This window comes from Grus americana, chromosome 3 (genome assembly GCF_028858705.1).
Source record: "Grus americana isolate bGruAme1 chromosome 3, bGruAme1.mat, whole genome shotgun sequence".
Lineage (NCBI taxonomy): Eukaryota > Metazoa > Chordata > Aves > Gruiformes > Gruidae > Grus > Grus americana.
Window position 1 is genome coordinate 22,487,421 of NC_072854.1, and position 21,931 is coordinate 22,509,351.

General features: G+C 37.6%; 1 protein-coding gene across 9 annotated transcripts in view; it reads right to left on the reverse strand.

Annotated features, from left to right (window-relative positions):
- The window catches only part of ERICH1 (glutamate rich 1), a 99,264-nt gene that overhangs the window by 52,227 nt on the left and 25,106 nt on the right, over positions 1–21,931 (reverse strand). For 8 of the 9 annotated variants that reach the window (XR_008576196.1, XR_008576199.1, XR_008576202.1 and 5 more), the window contains exon 3: positions 12,942–13,076. Coding sequence is in view for 2 of the 9 variants with exons in the window: in XM_054818885.1 (XP_054674860.1) it covers positions 12,942–13,076 (135 nt within the window). In the remaining 7 variants the exon portion in view is untranslated. Of the gene's footprint in view, positions 1–2,029; positions 2,118–12,941; positions 13,077–21,931 lie in introns of all 9 variants that reach the window. The other variant, XM_054818886.1, reaches the window with a different exon arrangement.

Here is a 21,931-nt window from a genome sequence, read left to right on the forward strand (position 1 = left end):
AAGGGAATAGCTAAGATTGAAAACAAACAAACAAAGGACTTAAAAGTTAATGGAAAACTAACAAATTTGTTAAGTATAAAAGAACTAAAGCTTTTTAGTATATTGAATGAAGGCTGGAAAAGAATAGGTGCTATGCTTGAGCACTAAGAACTACTTGAGATGTTTTCACTTTCTTTACTGCTTTCTCTAGAATGCTAGTTGAGTAACTACAGATATAATCCCTATGTTAAATGATAGTCATTTTTCATAAAGTTTCACAGCAAATCATTTTCCTATCAACTACACAGCTGCATCCCTTTGGCATTTTTGGAAATCATATCTTACACTTCGTTTTATAATCAGGATAACAAAGCATTCTTGTTCTTTATAAAGAGAGACTGCATATTTGCCCTAATGCCTACTCGTGCAGTTGCGTACTGCCAAAGCATCCAGGAAATGAAACTAACGGTACATAGATGGAGCAAGGGAATACATAACTTTGGTAGCAATAAGAAGAACTGCAGTAGCTTTGGTAAGCCAGAACATGCTGTTCAAAGCAACTGTGGATCCTTGGAATGTACTTAGATTACAGCAATAAATTTGTGTGCACTGGTATTTCTGCCTTTTGCTATATCAACATAACTTCCATTTTTTCTCAGCTCTCCACAGATCATTGGGAAGAGAGAGCGAGTGAGGCTGATGCATGGCATGTGCAATGCAAATCCTGCAATACTGAGCAATCATGATTCTTCATGTTAAAAACAAGCTTTTTACTCTGTTTTTACAGTGTCCAGAGTATTTAAACAGGAGGGTAATACGTAACAATAGAAATTCTGCAAACAGCTTTCTGCTTCCCCTGCTCCCTATTTCTTTTTTTGAATGTGAGAATTGAAAATGCTGCATTGAAACAAGTTTCTTTAGAGAGAAAGAGTATGAGCCCTAACAGTGAGAGGATGAGCCAGGGTCACATTCTTGTGCTTAGTATTCACAAGCGTGTTTTCTGTCAGTGCATATTTGGGTCTTGATGCGTAGGACAGCAACATGTTGCTTTGGTTCAGTACTAACAGGTTCATAGGCAATAGCAGAGCAGTGGAGGTTATAATTTTACATGCAACAAACTATACAACTGATACTAAAATGAAAATACCATGTGTATATTCACAGTGATCAGAAACCTCTCCAAGATGTATAAAACAATTGAAACTCCTGTTTTTACAGGGGATGAACTGAGATACAGAACGATGAAGCACTTGAACAGCCAGAGACCAAGCTGTAAGTTTACCAACATGCCTTTCCCCTTAACCCAGCACCCTACTGACTTTACCCTGTTGCTTCATGACACTTTAAGTGTAAAAGCTTAGGTCTTGATTATGTTTTTGTAGTCAAGTAGCATCAGTTATCCAAAGTGTTGGGTGTCTGCTCAAGCGAGGCAGCAATTATAACAGTGCTGGCTGTTTGCTGGGATCTAAGGTGGTTGTTGGTGCTGTTCTCTATTTCTTTTCCTTTCCCTTCAGTTGCCTACTGTCATTCTGACAATGGGAAGCCTGCAACACAGCTGCAAGGAGGGAGAAGGGGGAGCACGCTCCAGCTGAGAGGGGAGAAGTAACTCAGCGGGTGGGGGTCAAGAATAGAAAAATAATACGGGAAGCTAAAGGGATGCAGTCAGGAAAGATGAGAAAACAGATGAGCCTTACAGAATGAAGAGGCACTGTGGCCTTCTATTAGAGGAGGGAATGCACAACCAAAATATTTGTAATCACTGTAATTTAAAATAAAACAAAAAGCAAAAAAAAAAGCCACAGAAATCAAAGCCCTAATTCCCTCTCCTCCTGCTTCGCATACTGCCACCTGACTAGCTGAACCTACTTTAACTGAGTTACCTTCAGACTTACAGACATGTAAACAAGAGAAGATTCAGTTTGAGACACTGTTTTATTCCTCCATGATACAATCAAAGAAAAGATGAAGGACAAGAACCACTACAGAAAGTGAAGGTAACAGCCAGAGTAAACATGTCTCATTAAAAATGTGCCTGTTGGCAAGTTCTTACTCTGCTTAAGCACACGTTTGCCCTCCAGGTTCCAACCAAGGGTTCTCTTCATTAAAATGTAAAGGCATAAACCAGGATTAGGAGTACACTAAGAAACCACAGAAATACATAGGAATGAGATCTCATTTCAAAGGTATATTTTTGTTATTCAAGTACTCAAAGCTTTCTCAAAAGCATGCAGAAAGTTAACTAATACTTATGGCATAAGTGTACTTATTTACAGTCATAGAAATATAAATCAAAGATCTTTAATAAACCATTAACATGGGGCCATGGCTAAAGTAAACCATTATGAGTGCATCATATTAGTATAATTTTACTTTTTTCCTCAATATATTTTCAGCATTAACAGTCGTTCCTAACACCACACACAAATTTGGACTAAAAATCTGGGGCAGAATTCTTTGCCATTTCACTTCCAAATACATTTTCCAGAAGTCTTTTTGTGTGCATGTGTGGTGGTGGGTTTTGTTTTTTTTTTTTTTTAACGGGGTGTCTACCAACATCTTAATGTCAGAAACTATCACACAAGAACTACTGCAGACTTCAGTGACATTAAACAACTCCTAACCATACCATGATGCATGAGTTCTGTAATAGTCCCATATGCTTGTAGATATATTGGCATTTAGAAGTGTAAATACTTACAGACAGTGGTAGTTAGAAATGACTGTTTCTACACTGTATATAAACTTAAACTAGTGACTCATACTACAGTTTGATAGCCCAATCCTGTGTTTAAAAACCCTCCATGGGCAGCAGTGATTCTCTTGGTGAATTTCACATTCACCTTCAGGAGGTTCCAACTTGTTTGTTGTGAAATCAAAAGAGGTGATTACTGACTCTAGCTGGCTGTTTGACAGATCACTGAAATTCTTCATAATACTGCTACAGGACACATATAGTCTAGAGATGTTTTCTGTCCAAGATACACCTACCTCAAATGTTTATAATCTGTATCACATGTAGTACACTAAAGAAAGATTTCCAAAAAGAAGTGATCACACTAGTCAGGTAGCTTTCACAGCATGGTACATCAGCAAGTATCTCCTTTTAAGCATACATTAAATGTCTTGGAAGTCAAGATCATAAAAGTTAAACGCATGACTAGAATTCTGGATGACTCTTAAATCAGGTGTCACTTTAAAAATGAAACCTTGTTCTGCTGAGAGAGAATAGTATTTAAAATTTTTCTGAAGCAGTATTAAATTAGAGAAGTTGATTTAGGTCTTTCTTAACCTTGCAGTTTAATTCCAGTGGTGTAAGTCAACTGATAACAGTGTCAGTGTAAATATGAGCACTACTGGATCTACTTTTTAAAAAATTAACTCCAAGATAACAAATTATTAAATACTTTATCTGAACTCTGAAAAGAAAAAAATTATGCTTATTTAACCTTATTCAATTTCAGAAAGAAACCTGTGGTGATTTTATTTATTAGGAACGTCATTGCATCTATCAACAAACAGAAGGTCTGCAGAAATTATAGTCAAGGAGAAAACATCTGAAGTACAGAATTCTTCAGCTATAGCTGTCCAACATCTCTACTTGTTTGTGGCATCTTTCGCTGTAACTGGTTCCAAAATGTCAAATACACTTAAGCTGAAGAAGAAACTGGCTGTAGAGGAGAAAGTCGCTTAACCTCACAGACAGCTCCCTTTCCAAGTCATTGATTAATCTATAAACACCAGCAACATTATGGAAAGGCTTGTATTAACAGCCTTAACAGAGGTGTCGTTGCTACAGCTTGCTTTGCAAGGGTGACGTACACATGAGAATGCCTGAAGCTGCTGGGAGCTGAGGAAAATCTGCCATTCACAAACTGGGAGTCATATATTAATTTCTGCAGGGATAGAGCTAAATCACAGAATGCTATCACCTATAATTTTATCATGCACAAAGATATTATTTTAATAATGAACAGTGACATGCAAATTGGCAGAGAATTAAAACCAGAATATGCAAAACTAACTAAATTCATTAATATAAATTAAAAAACATATAGCTTGACAATTAGAAATACCAAAGAGCCAGAACCACCATATAATCACTGCTACTTCCGTGCTGAATTACTGAAAACCGCTTTTTAAAGTAACAACTCTTTTATAAAAAAGTGTTCAACCTGCAAGTCCATACTCTCTCCTTTCTAGATGAGGAAAGGCCCATGCTAACAAGTCTGAGGAAAGGAGGAGAGAGAAACCTTACAGCAATAGTTTTACAAGTAGCTGAATGTGGGAGAGCAAATCTGTCTCTTTTTTTCAGCAAGTTGTAAGAAAAATCTGGACATTTGCATATCAATCATTCACTTATTAATGCTATCATTTTAAATATGATTTGGTGCATCTGTGTTGCAAAACACTGACTATAATACTAAGTTAAGAGCTGCACTTTAGCATCTCATTATTTGGAGATGATTATTTAGCATCTTTCATTATTTGCTCATACTAAATGAAGTCCTAAATTAGATAAATTAGATATGATTTTCATCTGTAAGCATCCTGTAATAGGTTTGTTGTTCAATAATTGTATTGGGTTTGCGTGGCAAGGTGGGGGAGAGGGGGGCGCTACAGGGGTGGCTTCTGTGAGAAGCTGCTAGAAGCTCCCCCTGTGTCTGATGGAGCCAATGCCAGCCGGCTCTAAGACGGGCCCGCCGCTGGCCAAGGCTGAGCCCATCAGTGAGAGTGGTAGTGCCTCTGGGATAAAATAATTAAGAGGAGGAAAAAACTGCTGCACAACAGCAACTGTAGCTAGAGATGAGCGAGGATATGTGAGAGGAACAACTCTGCAGACACCAAGGTCAATGAAGAAGGAGGGGGAGGAGGTGGTCCAGGCACCAGAGCAGAGATTCCCCTGCAGCCCATAGAGAAGACCATGGTGAGGCAGGCCGTCCCCCTGCAGCCCATGGAAGTCCATAGTGGAGCAGATATGCACCTGCAGCCCATGGAGGACCCCATGCCAGAGCAGGCAGAGGCACCTAAAAGAGGCTGTGACCCTGTGGGAAGCCCATGCTGGAGCAGGCTCCTGGCAGGATGTGTTGGGTTTGCGTGGCAAGGTTTTGGTAGTGGGGGGGGCTACAGGGGTGGCTTCTGTGAGAAGCTGCTAGAAGCTCCCCCTGTGTCTGATAGAGCCAATGCCAGCCGGCTCTAAGATGGGCCTGCCGCTGGCCAAGGCCAAGCCAATCAGCGCCTCTGTGATAACATATTTAAGAAGGAAAAAAACAGTTAGAGAGATTCCACCTGCAGCCTGTGGAAGACCCCACGCCAGAGCAGGTGGAGGCACCTGAAGGAGGCTGTGACCCCGTGGGAAGCCCACACTGGAGCAAGTTCCTGGCCGGACCGGTGGACCTGTGAAGAGGGGAGCCCACGCCAGGGTAGGTTTGCTGGCAGGACTTGTGACCCCATGGGGGACCCACGCTGGAGCAGTCTGCTCCTGAAGGACTGCACCCTGTGGGATAGACTCACCTTGGAGCAGTTCATGAAGAACTGCGCCCATGGGAAGGACTCATGTTGGAGAAGTTTGTGGAGGACTGTCTCCCGTGGGAGGGACCCCATGCTGGAGCAGGGGAAGAGTGTGAGGAGTCCTCCCCATGAGGAGGAAGAAGTGGCAGAGACAACGTGTGATGAACTGACCGTAACCCCCGTTCCCCATCCTCTTGTGCTGCTGAGGGGGGACAAGGTAGAGAAATTGGGAGTTAAGCTGACCCAGAGAAGAAGGCGGGGCAGGGCGGGGGGGGGGGGGGTGTAAGTGTTTTAAGATTTGTGTTTATTTCTCATTACCTTACTCCGATTTGACTGGTCATTAATTAAATTCATTTTCCCCAAGTCGAGTCTGTTTTGCCCATTATGGTAATTGGTGAGTGATCTCTCCCTGTCCTTATCCCAACCCACAAGCCTTTCGTTCTATTTTCTCTCCCCTGTCCAGCTGAGGAGGGGAGTGATAGAGCAGCTTTGGTGGGCACCTGGCCTCCAGCCACGGTCAACCCACCACAATAATTTTTTTTTAATGGAATAAAACTAGGTTACTTTTTGTAATGCAGAATCTTTACCCCCAAATGACCACAGTTCCCTCGATTTGTCTTGTTAAAAGCTTTAAATATTCAGAACACAAGAAGTTGCCACAAGACTCAGGACAGTCAATCTAGGAGCAGCTGACAGAACATACTAAGAGATAACTTGATTCATAGGGGTTTTTTTAATCACAGCTCTTTCTCTCAGAGATCAGATTCAGAAAAGCAATTGTACATGTGCTATATTAATATATACAGAAAATAAAAATATTTACAGCTTTGAATACCCTTTTCTTGTAACACATACAGCCTATGAACTCATCGCACAGATTATGAGATATGGGTTGAGACAACTTAAAAAAAAACACAAAAAACCTCTCAATTTAAAAAAGTCCAGTTCTGCAGGGACTGGCAGGAAGCTTGTAGCTATGTGGCTTTTTCATCAGTAATTTACATAATTATTGTTGATATTAAAAAAAAAAACAACAGTGAGAACAGGGAACTTATAAGCACGACTTGGTAACCTAGCTCTAAAAAAAACCACCTCAAAAACTACAACACAAAACCAACCAAACAAAAAACCAGACCCTAAACCATGAATTTTAAACATGGTCAAATGTTTTCTGATAAACAACTACATTTTCCAAGAGCCTGACTTCTGGCAAAAGCCAGGGTATTGACATATCACATAACAAGAGTTCTTGGTGGAATACTGTGCCAGAAAAACCTTGTTGCAGTCTTTTGACATATTTAAAAAAAACCCACAAACCAGTAGTGGATAGAAATACAAAGACTATTTTATTTCAACATATGGCCTTATTGAAACCACAAATAACACATGTGGAGTTTATATTCTTAAAAGGATGTTGTGAAAGGGGAGATACATAAAAGAACTACAAAAGTGACTTGAGGATTGAAGTAAATATCTTAGAGCAATACACAAGTGAATCTGTTTATCTAATCAAAAAGATTGATGGTGACTTGATTACTGTGCTGCTTTGTGGGAAGAAAATACTGCTTAATAAAGGCTCTTTACTCAAATAGAGGAAGGCAGACAAAAGCAATTTTCTTTTTTTTTTTTTTTAAAAAGTTAGGCCAATTAACTATTAGAACAAATTACCAAATTACCAGAAAGTACTGGAGCCTCTGTGACATCACTGAAATGTGCATTTTTTTTTTTAATTTTTTTTTGTAAACACAAACTGCTGAGCTTAATATGGGGTAAGACCTCTGTAACAGGTACAGAAGATTAAATTACACGGTCTAATGATCCCTCTGGTTGAGCATTATGAATCTTTCTGTAGCTTTCCAAGTTTCACAACTGGTGCTACCCACCAGTGGAAAAGGTTTGCTGCCAGCCTTGGCCCCTTAAAACATATTGTTCCCTTGGTGTGCTGAGTACATCAGTTCTGTAATGTATCACATTCCCAATCATGTCACAAACAATTCATACTAGCATCTCCTCAACAACAAACACGGGCTTAAGCATTATTAAGTATTCTTAAAATGGCTGCCTTAAACCTGAAGTGAATCAAGCCACTACAGAGAGGTAAGAGACTACCTGCCTTTACCAAATTTATCTTTTGCTGATCAGTAAAGCCCAAACATTTTTGCCAGCAAAACCAAACTCAAGAAATGCAGTAGTTTTTAGGAGGTCTGCTAAATGTCTCCTCCAATGTCACTATCCTTCACTGACATAGCTAATAATTTCCTGGGATGCATCTCATTTGAATAACTTGATTTACTTGTATGTAAATGAGAGAGATTTCTAAATTTATTCCCTCAGCTTGAGCCTCTTGGCTGCAGCAGTAGCAGCTGGGAATGGAGCATCCAGACTGGCCCCTTCCCCCTAGCTACGCCTCTGTCTCATAACACACCTATTAGGAGGTAGGATAGAGCATGGTTAGGTCTTGCTCCTTTTGTCTGTATAAAGGGCTTCACCAAAACTGGGTAGGTTGTTATTGAGATAGTAACAACAGGATATTACCAGATGAATACTGCATCGCGGTTCAAAAATATGAAGGAAAAATGAGTGAGACTTGACAAGAACAAAAAGAAGTGGTTACAAAATTAAAAATAAAAAATACCCTAAGACGACTTTTCTTTGAATTCTCTTTATCTGTTCCTTCCAGGTGCCCTTGACTACTACGTACTCCTGAACTCCTACGTGCACAGTCTTTTTACTTTGCACAGTCTCTGGGTCAGGAATTTACTCTGCCATGAGTCTAAGAAACACCAAATACCACTTTGGGACTCTACATAAAAATATGGATTTAATATTAAAGCACTTCAGAGAGACATTGTAATCCAGCACACTGTTTTGTGCACAAATAAAATAATTTTATATGTTATATGCTATTATCATAGCTCAAATTAAGAGTATCCAAAAAGAAACATTGCTGGAGAAATAAAATCAGTTTATCTTTTAGAAGGAATAAGGTTACACTTTTAGCATTCATATTTTAATACAAGATACAGTATTTCCTGCTGTTTCACCTGTTTTAAAATAAGAAGCAAGAAATCCACAATTTAACTTCATCTTATGAAACTAAAAACCAAAACAAATCAAAACTAAGCTACTACTTCCTAGTAAGTTTAGGAACACATAATTCAAGTTTCCTGGATTCTCCTTTCATATGTAACCCCCTTTTAAACATGAAGGTGTATCTCCCAAGTGACTACTCCTGAATAAATATTTCTCAAGAAATAGATAATAAAAAATTAATTTTGATCTCTGATTTGAGAGCTTTAAGCTATGAGTATATTGAATTTACAACCAGAATTTGATGGATGATAACTTATCTGTAGCTTGAACTTTACACTTTTTTAATGCCCTTGTCAAAAGTATAAAGTCTATTGCTAAAAGAAAGTTAGCAATGCATTAACATGTATCAAAGTCAATACAAAAGTCATGTGAAAACCAAAAGAAATTCTCTGCATTATTTCCTCCCTTGACTGCCTAATTCCTGCTACTCAATTCAGTCAAAAGAAGGCTGACATGATCGCACAATCATAGTGACTCAATTCCTCCAAAACAGTCAAGGGAGTTTTTAAAAATTAGACACCTAAGTCTAATTTATTATTCTAAAAAGTTGGATAAATTTAGTTTTCATTATTTTCTTGAAACACAAGGCAGTCTTAGATTTTTGTTCTCATTACTACAGGTTCATCAATCACCTGCTTACATGAAGAAAACAAACCTGAAGGAACAGCTTTATTCCCCCCACCTCTGGGAAATGTATAAGAAAAAACAAGGAAGCCAAGACACTTCATGAAACTTTAAATCCCAAAGCCATTAGTCATTTATACATGCATCACAAGGTGACTGCATAATGTTAAGGGCATAACTGGTCACGATTTATTTGACACAACAGAGAAAAGTATTTAAAAGTATTAGAAAAATTATCTGAAGTGCTAAAAAACAACAAGCAGAGACAGATGGAGAAAGACAAATGGAAATATTCACACAGATCTGCTCTGCTTTTTTTTTTCTTGTTCAGAAGCTAGTCTGGACAAGATTAATTTCATTCTGACAGTATCAACCACAACTACTAAAGAAGAATAATAATGGACAAGCCCAACTATATTTTAGAGCTGACAAGAATTTATTTTAGTTTATAATTGCAATTAAACTTTTAAATAAGTGCTCAAAACCACCTGATGTCTAAATTCATATTCAAGTGACTGAATATTTAATTATTCCACAGAGTAATTTAATGCAATGAAATATCAGCCATGGCATATCTATTCCTCTTGATAATATTTTTAAATTAATTCAGATAGATATGAATTTGGTTTTCTTATTTGTTGAAGAGACATAGCAAATCAAACTGATATATAACTAAGTTACAACTGAAAAATTTTAATCCCAAAATATGGTCAGATTATTTTCATGAGACAGGTTTGATAAACAACAAAAGTATTTTCTGAGTCAAATTCTGTGGAAATTCAAACAAACAGAAAACTATTTCCCTCATTTTTAGGTCCAAAGGCTAGAAAAGGCTAGCAAGGCAGCCTTTTGTTACCCAACACACATAAAACAAGCTCCATTTTTTTTTAGGAAACAGAGCAGAAGATAACCTGTTGCCCTTCAATATATGTCATATAGATAGTATTAGGAATAAAACAATGCAAACACTAGGTCTGCATTTCCGCCTTATGGAGCTAGTTCTTTGGGAATACCTGAGGCACTTCTAAACAAAACAGGTTTATTTTATATATATGGAATGTTCATATATACAGACATGCATGCTTCCTCTTTTTTCTTCAGTGTCAAAGGCTCTCATTGGAGATTTCCCTTATCCTTTCAAAAAAAGATCTAAATAAGTGATATACAACTAAATCTAGGTGAGCAAACTAAGTAATCCATGGTGTGACTGTCTAAACTGTTCTTTTTGTATTTTATGAGCAGTGCCTGAAATCACAGCCTTCACCCTGCAATAGGTTTTATGTATATGCTTAAATTAAATACTGTAAGAGACCTACACATGAGTAAAGTTAATCATGTCCCTCAACCTTGCAGGATTAGCACCGATGTCTAATTCTGCAATCCATATTTAGACAGAACAAATAAGGGCCTTAAACTGCAGCAGGAAAGAGCTAGCATTAAAGGGTAGTGAAACTCTAGAGCAAATGGAAAAGGGCACATAAGAAAAATGTCCCTACAGGGAGGTTAAGAACAAATTAGGCAAATACCTAGCAAGAATGACATTTATAGTCAAACCTACCTAGCAAAGAGAACATAGATTAAAAACCTCTAAAGACCACTTCAAACTTAATTTTTCTTGATTCTGTGGTAAACTGTAAAGTCAAGTAACAAACCAATCCAAAAATAAGTCTCCTAAAATTCCAGATGCATTTGTTAACCATTAAAAAAGTGCCTGAAGTCTAAGACCTTCTCTTCCTGAACACCAACACTGGGATCAGTTAAAAAAGATCACTATCCACACAGCCAATACCGTCACTAAGCAACACCAGAACACTACTTATTGCTATTGTGGTTGAGCAAGTTTGTTTTGAAATACTAGAGGAAAAGATTAAATCTAAAAAATGAACAAGTAAAGCCATTACTTAATAATCCATCTATTGTAAAACCAGACAAATTTTTATATGACCCTAAAAAGGGACAATATAATGCAATTTTAAATTCTATTTTACTTTATTGCTATACAATATATCAACATCTAATATGTACCACATATTGATTTATTCATAGATTTTAAACAGAAGCTAGTAAATTTGCCACAAAAGTTCTGAGCTGATACCTTAATAAGGATGTATCTCAGTTGCAGTAGTGTTCAGAGGTCTGCATTCTAGTATTTTATTTAGAAAACACTTAAGTCCCTGTATAAAAGTGAATGCTATAGGTCTATTTACCTATGAAGTATTGAGACTTCATTTAGTCTTATTAGCAAAATACGGAAGTTGTCTCTCTAATATCTGAAAGGAGATCATAACAAAGAATAAACAGAGATTATATGGCAAGAAAAGGAGAGAAAGGGTCCTTCAATATCAGAATAAGCAGTTTGAATCTGACATGCTGGGAAACAGAAACCAAATGAACTGTCCAAAGAGAACTGTGTAACTAAACAAATTTAAGGATAGTCCAGAAAAAGATTCTGGATGCTGAACATGAATGTTATCTCATCTAAAGAGAAAAGCCCAACCTGGAAGCTGTGCATTAGAACACCTTCCTATCCATAATCCCAACAGTATCAAGACCTACTGTTATGTTACTCTGATAAAATTACTTCTTCCTCAATCCAAAAAAGTCTTTAAATTATTTCACACCAAGAAAGAACATTCTTGATGTGCCACCAGTCATGCTGTACTTTGCTTGAGTCTCTTGGGCTACTTTGATAGTGTCACTTGTATTCACATTCTGAATGGAGCTCAGAATAGAGTGCAGACCCAATTTCCAAGCTGAAAATTCACCCCTGTGGGTACTGTTTTCAAAGGCAAGGAGCATTTGCCTTTCTGCATCTGCAGGTTGTATCTCAGGTTTTCCTTACATTTAGGCAGTCTCCAGGCTGAAATAGATATAGTCGTTTAATAAATACTACTTATCAAGTGTTTTACTTCAGCAGGCTCACCTGGATATTTTCTTTGCCATAGACTGCCCCTAGCAGCAAATGACCGTGATACCCAATTTTGGACCAACATACATCCACAGGAATATAGCAATTGAAAAAACTAAATGAATTTATCTTATCTAAGCTTAGGGCTTCTTTCCAAGACAGACAGAATCAATTTAATTCTGGCAACATCATTCAGAAAACCATGTTTTTAACTGAGGTCAACTTAGAGCCCACTTCTTTACAGATCCTGTGCTTTTTCCCTTATATCCTTTGACAACACTAAATATTGGTTCTGAAGTTACCTGGTCACAGCTTCTCATCAGAAAGCCTCTCCATGCTAAAGGCTTGGTATCTCCCCCCATCAACTTTAACCAGCTGAACTTCTGTTCTAATTGGGAGAAGTAAATTTGAAAGGCTTTTGAATCTCTGCCCAATTCCTCAGAACATCAAAAGACAGACTTATTAAAACAGCTGTAAGATTTACTCTTAGAAATAATATGATTGTATAAGCAGGCATAACATGAATATACACATGGCACTTGAATGGGAGGAGCTGAAGACTTTACCTTCAGTTAAACTTCATGTAACCAGTAAGATCAGTGGCACTGTATGGCTGTAAGCAAATGTTGAATCTGGTCTTCAAACTCTAACAATGGAAATGAACCCATAGGGATGTACATCCTTGTTTTGCTTATGTTGCAAAACAGTGACACCCACTGGCAGCAACAGTTTAAATGCTTAATTGTTGCAATTTGAATCCACTTGATAAGAGTTGCTAAAAAGTTTCTCTTGAGAAAAAGTCATCATAGTAACAATCATACAGGCTTACCTGTTGAGTCAGCACTACTGTCTGAGTTTTCAGAAACTGAAATACTAAGAGCATCTGGAGTAACTGCAATGTAACCCTCTGGAGGAAGATCCACTGTGTACATTCTCCTTGGAGGCAGAATTGTATTGTCGCTACCTACAAAGAAGAAAAAACAAAGTGTCTGGCTATTGATCTCAGTATAGATTTTCTCAAACGTTTTCCCAACTACAGTAATGACAGTAAGTGGTCTCAAAAATCCTTATAGAGGAAAAGGAGGTGAGAAAGTCAGGTGCGGAACACTGAAGTTACCCTATGACCAACAAAAACGCACCGAATTCCTTCCACTTCCAGGAATTTTTTAAGAGATACTCTACAGGTTTTTCCCCATTCAGCATAAGCAGATACTATTTCTTTGAGAACTGTTTCATAGAAGATGGATGGAAAGATACACGCCAATTACAAGGTGACAGAAGCAATAGAAAAAGAACTGCAGAACTCCAGTTTGTCCATTCACAGACCTTTTAAACATGCCTTATGCTGTTCTGAAGGGCACAAAGATAAAGGGAGTTTGAAAACCACACTTCACTAAGCCTCAGCAGTGCCTCCCAAAGAACCTCATCTTCTCATCCTTTCTCTGCTTCTTTCTGGGGAGGAAAAGTGCCAAGGGCCAGCTTTCCAACTATTTCATTGTATAGGAAACTATTTGCGATGATAGCAGCAGACTGTTTTTGTAGGATTTCTTTCCCCTTTAAAAGGTACTTACAAATACATGCAAGAGTGGCAGTATAAAATGCATTTCTTCACCAGACAATAAGTAACTCTATAGGAATAACGGGAGCAGAGATGCATGCCTGTCACACAAACCCAGTCCAAATAGTAGACTGTATTATTTTGCTCAGTAGTGACAACAGTAGAGATCAACCATAGGGAGACAAAAGCTCTTCCAGAAGGCCAGGATGTTCAGGGTGTCTCCAGATGCTGCAACATCATTTTAGATGGTTCAGTGTGTTCTTTTACACTCAGCCAGCTCCATAAGCCAGCACAGACACAGCACTAGCCCTCCTCTTGGGGGCAATTTGCCCCTTTAAAACACACAGACAGAACTGTTAAAATAATACAAATAAAAACATCTTTGTCAGGTAGACAGAATTAATCTCCCTACACCACAAACTTGCTAGAAGATCCAGATGATCCGAGTCTATTACCAAGCTGCAGCTATGGCTGGATTAATACCTACATATTTAAAATGCAGTTGTATCTGATAGAAATAATTCCTGTTAGGGATTTATGTTTATAACATGTAATCTAACTATACACTTTGTATGCAAATATGTAATTTAACTATACACTGACATTTTCAGATAATGTTTCAAAGAGTGGTGCATGACTGATCATCTTAGATATCTATGATAAAGTACATTTCAGAACATTCAAGGTGCCTTTGAAAAGCTATATCGCAGTTGTTCTCATCATAATTTTGTTTTGAGAACCTATTAGAAAGTTATTGTTTCTTGAACAAGCCAGAAAATTTCAAACCGATACTGATGATTCTTTCTTTAAAAGATAATAAAGGAAAAGAAATAAATAATACAGAAAGATGAAGAGCAATTACGTAACTTGGAAAAAGATCCACTAAAAATTAATTTGGAATAATTCTTTAACAGATCCTTTTGATAAAGATGATGCCAAATCACTGAACTGGCAGTGCTTGCATTGATTTTTTTTTTCCTCCTAGCCAGGTTGATTAATGATGAAGTGCTAATTGGTGATAGTTTTAAATGTATAAATGTTTCCTGAGTTATTCTCTTCTGAACAATTTCAAGTTTCCCCTTTTTTCCTTTTATATTTAGGTCTTGTAAACCAAAGATGACCATGAAAACATTAAACCCAATTTGCAGCAGTCCTAACTCAAACCCTTTAATCATAAAAGGAGTAGATATATTGGGATATCAACTTCCCAGGTCAAAACAGTTATATATGACAGAATTTGGGGGACTATCTGTAACACTTATCTTACACAGAAGAATAGTAACAACTTCTACTACGTAAATGAGTGATGACTCAAACCATTTTTTTTTAAGTCGACCTGTTTAAATGGATGTCCCCAAATTACATATTTATTCACCCCATATGCATCTTCAAGCAGTTTACAAACTGTAAATCAAGTATTAGATTTTGCTAATCTTGTGCAAGTATGTCAAAGCAAACTGTTAACATTATACCCCCCCACCCCCCAAAAACCAACTATACACACAACTGCATAATAGCGTATCAACAAATCTTCCGGTCTCAAGCCATTAAGTCTGGATTTTTCCTGCCTTGGGCTGAAAGATGGGTCAGTTTTAAAGTCAAACAATGTTGCAAAGCAAATGGCTAAACTTATAAAAATGTGACATAAAAAGGTGTTTTGACTAATGAAAGTAATCAGATACTGGAAATACTCAAGAATTCTTTTCTATTAGTTAAAAGTCATAAATCTTACTTCTGAAGTTTTGTTTTATGGAAAAAAAAAAAAGAAGCATCTAAAGGATATTTACAAAACCAAAAAAAAAGAACAAGCATTACTCTTAAAGGCAAAGTAAGAATACAGAATAAATATTTTGAATTGAGTTGTCTCCTATTCCTGTTCTCCACAACATTCCCCACACAAAAAGCTCCTTTGCATGTACATCAACCTTGTGCACAGAGTAGGGAAATGTATCTAAACTACACCGTTACCAAGGTTACATCTGCAAGTATGTCAGTAGCTTGGCTACTTATGTTATCTTTTGCTATCCTACTACAAACAAGTATCAGATCTTTTAAGAAGGAGCTGAGGGTAAAGCTTCTATCTCACTTTAGCAGTATAAAATTGCCAGCTGCCCAGTCTGTCATCAGCTCAGGTAGTCACGATATATTTTGTTTTAAGGCTATTTTTCAGTATCTTTAAACTTTCCCCTACCTGCATCTCATAATGGTGGTACAGAACACCAGCATGGCTTCCAGAGGGCCTGAACACAAAGCATGCTTGGGCACACCTCAAATACAGATGTGGACAGAACACAGGTTTGTATAATCTTTAACCAGCAAGCAAAGGACCAAGCTATTAAACCCTAAGCAGAGATTGAATCACTTCTGGTTCCTGTGGTGGGTTGGCCGTGGCTAGCAGCCAACCCCTCCCAAATACTTGCTCACTACTCACTCGCTGCCCCTTCAGTAAGGCCAGGTTGGGAAAAAGTGGGAAGACGACGAATGAGATTGATGTCCCTGTCTTTGACCTGTGAGCACTTACCACCTACTGCTGTGGGCAAAACCAGACTCAACTTGGGAAAATTAATTTACTGCCAGTTACTTGAAATATTTACTTACTGACTCAGGTATTGAGAAACAGAAACAAAATAAGAAGCAGGAAACGTTAAAATATTTAGGAAAAACATCTTTCCTCTCCAGCTCATATTCACTCCAAACTTCCCTGCTCCCCACTTCTTATCACCACAGGTTACACTCAGTCCCTTCAGTGAGGCAACGAGCAGTGCAAGGCGGTGGCAGCACCTGTTACAATCAGTATACAACGGTTTCTCTCTGCTGCTCCTTCCTTCTCGCTCTTCCCCTGTACCAGTGGGAGTTCTCTGTGGGCTGCAGTCCTTCAGGAATATTTGCTCAACCACAGAGCACCTCCTCCTCCTCTGACCCTGGTGTTCCCACTGTTGTTTGTCACTCTTCTTAGTTCCCTCCTCTCTCAGGGGTGTTCTCTCCTTTCTTAAACACGTTTCCCCAGATGCACCTCCACCACCTTGGCTGCAAATAGAGGACCCAAGTCCAGAGGTCAGCTAGAACCTCTTGCAGTCTCCCCCAAACAACTGTCAAGTTAGCCCAATCTGACCAAGACCTTGATCTTTTCCAGAGAATTATCCCTTGGAAACACCCTGCTATCACTTCTCCAAATAGAAGACGACAGTTCATCCCCAAAGAGGTCTTTACAGAAAAGCACAGGAAGAGAGGGATTGATGCTGGATCAAATCCAAGGTCTGATTAGTTCAGTATCATACCTTCTCCAAAAGTCAGTATTCTTAGTAAGCACTTAGTGCATAGTGTTACAGTAGAAATGATCTGGACAAAAATAAGGCTTGAAGAAGGTCTGTTATCTCCTATAAAAAGCTTGCATTACAGTACATTTTTACTTATTATGTAAGCTAGAATATGACCATGTTAACTATTGCCCATTTTATTACGTATAAGCAAGATTGAGACTACAACCTGAAAACTATGACAGTCCCCAATGCACATACACGACTCCTCTTTACACAATGCAGAAACACCGATTGACTAGCAAGACAAGTACCTTTAAAGACAGTGCACGTGCAAATCCTGGGCAAGAGTTTTGTCTCCTCCAAAAAAAACTTCATAAATTGAAGTGTAGCAAAGGTGGCATCAGTGACTAATAGCAGAACACGCACACCACCTTGAAGGTCCTCCTGAGCTATGGTACCGAAAAATAGGTACTTTTCAAGTTGATCAATGTGAAGACATCAAGTTGTCCTTCATCAGCATGAATATTAAAACAAATCCGATAAATCTAAACACCCCCTGATGCCCCAACATATACACATTTTTGTTCAGATGATATCCAAGTTCCTGAACAAGAAGCTATAGTTAGTCTGTCATAGTAAAGTATGTGAAAGGAACTTCAGGGATGTTATATTGTATACAATCATCCTCTGTTCACAGATTGACTTTCACAGGATTGTTTTCCAGTCTCAAGTCAACGTGCATATTAGAGTGCTTTCCACAAAGGCAGAACCTTTTAGCTCAAGTAATCTCCTGTGCAATCAGAAAGTATAATCCTTTTTCTTGGAGTGCTGCATAATTCCCACTGCTTGACCTCAGCCTTCAGCAGGATTCTCCCCCTCAGTACTACATAAGTCACATTGGAGAGAAAAAAAAATTATGATAAGCAACCTAGCAACGAACAGACAGTCACTTACTGCTGGTCATTTGTTTTACTCAAATGATAGCCATCACGCAATAATGGAAATGTTGTGCTACTTTGCTGGGTGAATGGAGTAGTTGAATTATTTCTGTACAAATTCATGACTGCACGTAGGAACTTGCCTCTCACAAAATTATAGAACTCCCCTATATTGAACTAATAAATGTAGTTTACTATTATAGTCTAATTACTTTAGCTTGTTTTAACACCTCTAATGCAAAAAAATCTTACTAATTTAACTAATAGAAAAATTTCTCTCATCTGCAAATATGAACATTTAATCCATCCCTGTCATTATATCTACTTTATTGGAATAATCAAGGAGAGTCACTCAAGCCAGTTTTCAGCTGAAGAAGATACACTCCTTCCAATGATTCTTCATCTCTTTCTAAATGAAAAAGTTAACTAAATGTCCTTTGGACATCTAATTATCTCATGTTACATTATTTGCTATTGTCACGTATTTTATTGGCCACAGTACCTGTAACAGAATACTGAAAAAGTATTTTCTTCTGCAGAGTTCACTTCAGCTTTAAAATTTTGAAAATGTCTGCTATTCTGTTTTGAACGATAAATTTCCCTGCTTGCCTGGTAAGACTTAAGTGTATAGTTCTATCCCAAATCACACAATTACACAGATTGAAACAACAAATGAAAGAAAAAAAATCAGATAGTTAAACAGATATATGTTGTCCTCTGGCTCAGAAAATCCTCAAGCAGCAAACTGCTGAGGAACATCATGGGGAAGTAGTACAATATGCTCTTTTTATTCCAATACTCTTTTTGACAATACTATTGGTCACTACGTACTAGTGTAGAGACCAGTACTGAATTTTCTAGATTGACCTTAATTTCTGCTACTTTATTCAGTTATCTTTAAACAGGAGTCCACTATCCTTTGATGTTCAAGAAATAGCATGTTTTCACTGCGTTCACAGATTTTTATGTTGTTTTTTTTTTTTGTAGAAGCCTAGCCGTATTACAGAAGACTGCTCCCAATTCTTCGGGTGTACACTGTTTGTGTGCTAGCCTGCTGTCCCTCAAGTCAGTTCATTCCAATCTCCCTCCTGACACTTCATATCCCCAGAAGTGCTTCACTTCATTAAAAAGAGAAAGTCTAGATTACAGAGGTTGCTCCCTCTTCACAGATAATGGAAATAACTATAAAGTCAATGAAGTCAGTAGTTATGGGAGTCTTTCCTAAGCGTTCCTTTTTTGACTTGATGACTCAATACACTTGATTAGATAAATAAAACTTTTTTTTATTTGAATGAAAATTCCTTTTTCTACCCATAGCCCATGGTTCCTTGGCCTGTAATGACTTATGCCAGTTATCATACTGATGGAAAGCCAACAAGATGGATGAGCACAAGTAGTTTCTCTTTCAGCCCACCTTTTCCACATGTGAGGAAAATAAGGCTAGTGTATGACAATCTGCACCTGTTCCTCATCACCACCAGGCTGCTTAGGAGCTCAGATGAGCATAAGGTTTCATGAGGCAGAGCACAGACAAAGGGTGCAGAACCAACTCCTACAGCAGGTCCCCTCCCAGCTCTCTCCCCTGCAGAGAGCATGCAAACTGAACAGAATGGAAAAGAAGGGTAGCTGATGGCCAGCCTTAGAATTTGTCCCTTCCAATGTACTAAGATAACAACACGGTTTTCAGTGAAACCAGACTGAGTGGTACCAATGAGTTTGGACAGATTCCCTTTTCAGCTAAGCACATTGTAATTTTTTTTTTTTGAAAGAAGGGTCTACTTAATATTTGACAAGCTACATTTCAGCCTTCCTGTTCAAGCATAGGTATGATTACAAGGGAGGGAGAATGGAATAATGATAGCATCCAAATGAATGATGATCCATGCACTCACCTTGTATTAAATGCCTCAAATACTTCTACAAATATTGCTAACTTGATTACCTTTTCATTAAGCCCTCTGCACTTTGGAAAAGCCATCTACTTTGGATTTTATTTATTCTGCTTTTAAGTTGTTTTGTGTTTTAAATTAACTTTCAATTTTATTAAAATCTACTGTACTATGTTCAAACACCTGTTACAGGTTATATTAACACTTCCATATTCAGATTCATCATCCAACTGATAAGCATGTAACTAGAGTAGTGTTACCCAGCAGCGCTGAGATCTTCAACTCCTAAGCCTGCTGTTGCAATTAAGGGCAATCAAAGCCCCTTTCTCGGGGCTTTTTTGTGGCAATTATTTGCCCAGCATTATTTCTCAAAGCTGTCTCATTATCTACTCTGCAGGCTTAGTGAAGTCTTGCCCATACAGTAACATTTTGCCACACTGTCTCTCACTCTAAAGTTTATTTCCACAAACACATTTGGACAACTTATACTTTTTATGGCTATGTATTTATTTCAATATAGCTTGCAGCTTCTTCAGTATAAAACTAACATTATCTTCCACTGAATACTAGACCTTATCATATTCTCATCTGTATTTAAAGCAGAAATCAAATTTCTTTCTTAGGACCTGAATCAGGTGCAAGATGACCTAAAAACTAATACAAAGCTGCTCCCCCCCACCCCGTTAAACTATGCCATAGGTCATTATATATCTATATGAAGAAAAAAACAAAAAGCAAGAAACTCAAAAACAAGGCATGGCTTTCTCTTGCTTTTCGTTCCTTAGAAGCATTTTTTTTGTGGCTAGTAAAAATGACATCGCCATCTAAGTTTGGTTTAAAACATGTTTTTAAACCATTCTGTTTTCTATTAATATTTCCAGTGGAATAATTTTTAAAGTTATCAATGAAAGTAACATGGTCAAACTTAGAATTTACAGACCTTATTACATCAGTAAAGTTTTCAGGGAAGAGGGAAGGAGCTCAGAGAACTAGAGCATTAAAGAAAAAAATCCTCAGAAGTACTTCCTCATCATTGTCTTTTCCTTCAGCTTGATGCAAACAAAAAACTTCAGAAGGAAATTGAGATCAATAAAGATATACCCATTTTACAAGGTCCACATGTACACTAACTCTTAGGTTTTGGGGTTTTTTTTAGACACCTAGAAAGGCTGTATTATAGCCCATTTTACTGGAGACAGGGCTTATCATTATAACAGCCTCAGTTTCACTACATTAGAAGTGGTGGACGCTCTTTGTCACAGACTAAAACCAGATTAAAAGCAGAAATCCTTCTTCCTCTTATTCTCTCTGTCAGAGGAAGAATTTTTACCTATGAACTGTTAAAACATCTACATTTCCTTGGAAAAAGTAAGGAAAACAGAACACTATACAAAGTGAGAGTGAAGTAGGGAAAAGTCTTGATCAAGGAAACCAAGAAACAGAACACTTTCCAGAGCAGAATCTGACTATAGGCAGATGGCAGTTTTAAAAATTACAAGATGGCTAATTTAAAAAGTGGTACAAGCTATGTTTTGTTTTCTGAAAGTTGAATATATGAGGTAATGATGAAACAAACTGCACAGCTAAGTGCTAAGTTATTTAAGCACCACTGTCTCATATGTCCCAGTATATAATTGTAGGCAATATTTTGATTAGATGTCTAAGTATTCTAGCTGCATAAACAGAATAAAGCTATATTAACATTAAGTTACTACTCAGCTCAATTATTTCTTAGTTCTGCAGATCTTATTTATGTTCAACACGCTTTTCCAAAGCCAAATACATCCCTGTCATTCAATATATTTTTTTTAAAATAAATGCAACAACACTGAATTTAAAAGGCCATGTCTAAGGTGCAATTAGTTAATTACCCTCACTGATTAAGTGATTATGTCATTACTGGGACTTACCTGAAACTAGACCAGGAAATAAACAGATGTGCTCATCAGAATAAAAGCAAACCAAGTTTAAGGTTTTAAACTTTTTTCCCCAAACCACACTTTTTTAATTCCATAATTGGAAGTCATGAGTAAAAGCCCGTTCCTGTTTGTGCACAAAAATAATGCAAACCACAGAAGCACAAAAAGTGGAAAATCATTTCCCCTGAATTTAGTTCAGTACCAAGTTGACTTTAACCATTATTTGAAAAGCAGAAATTCTTACTGAGGGTACAG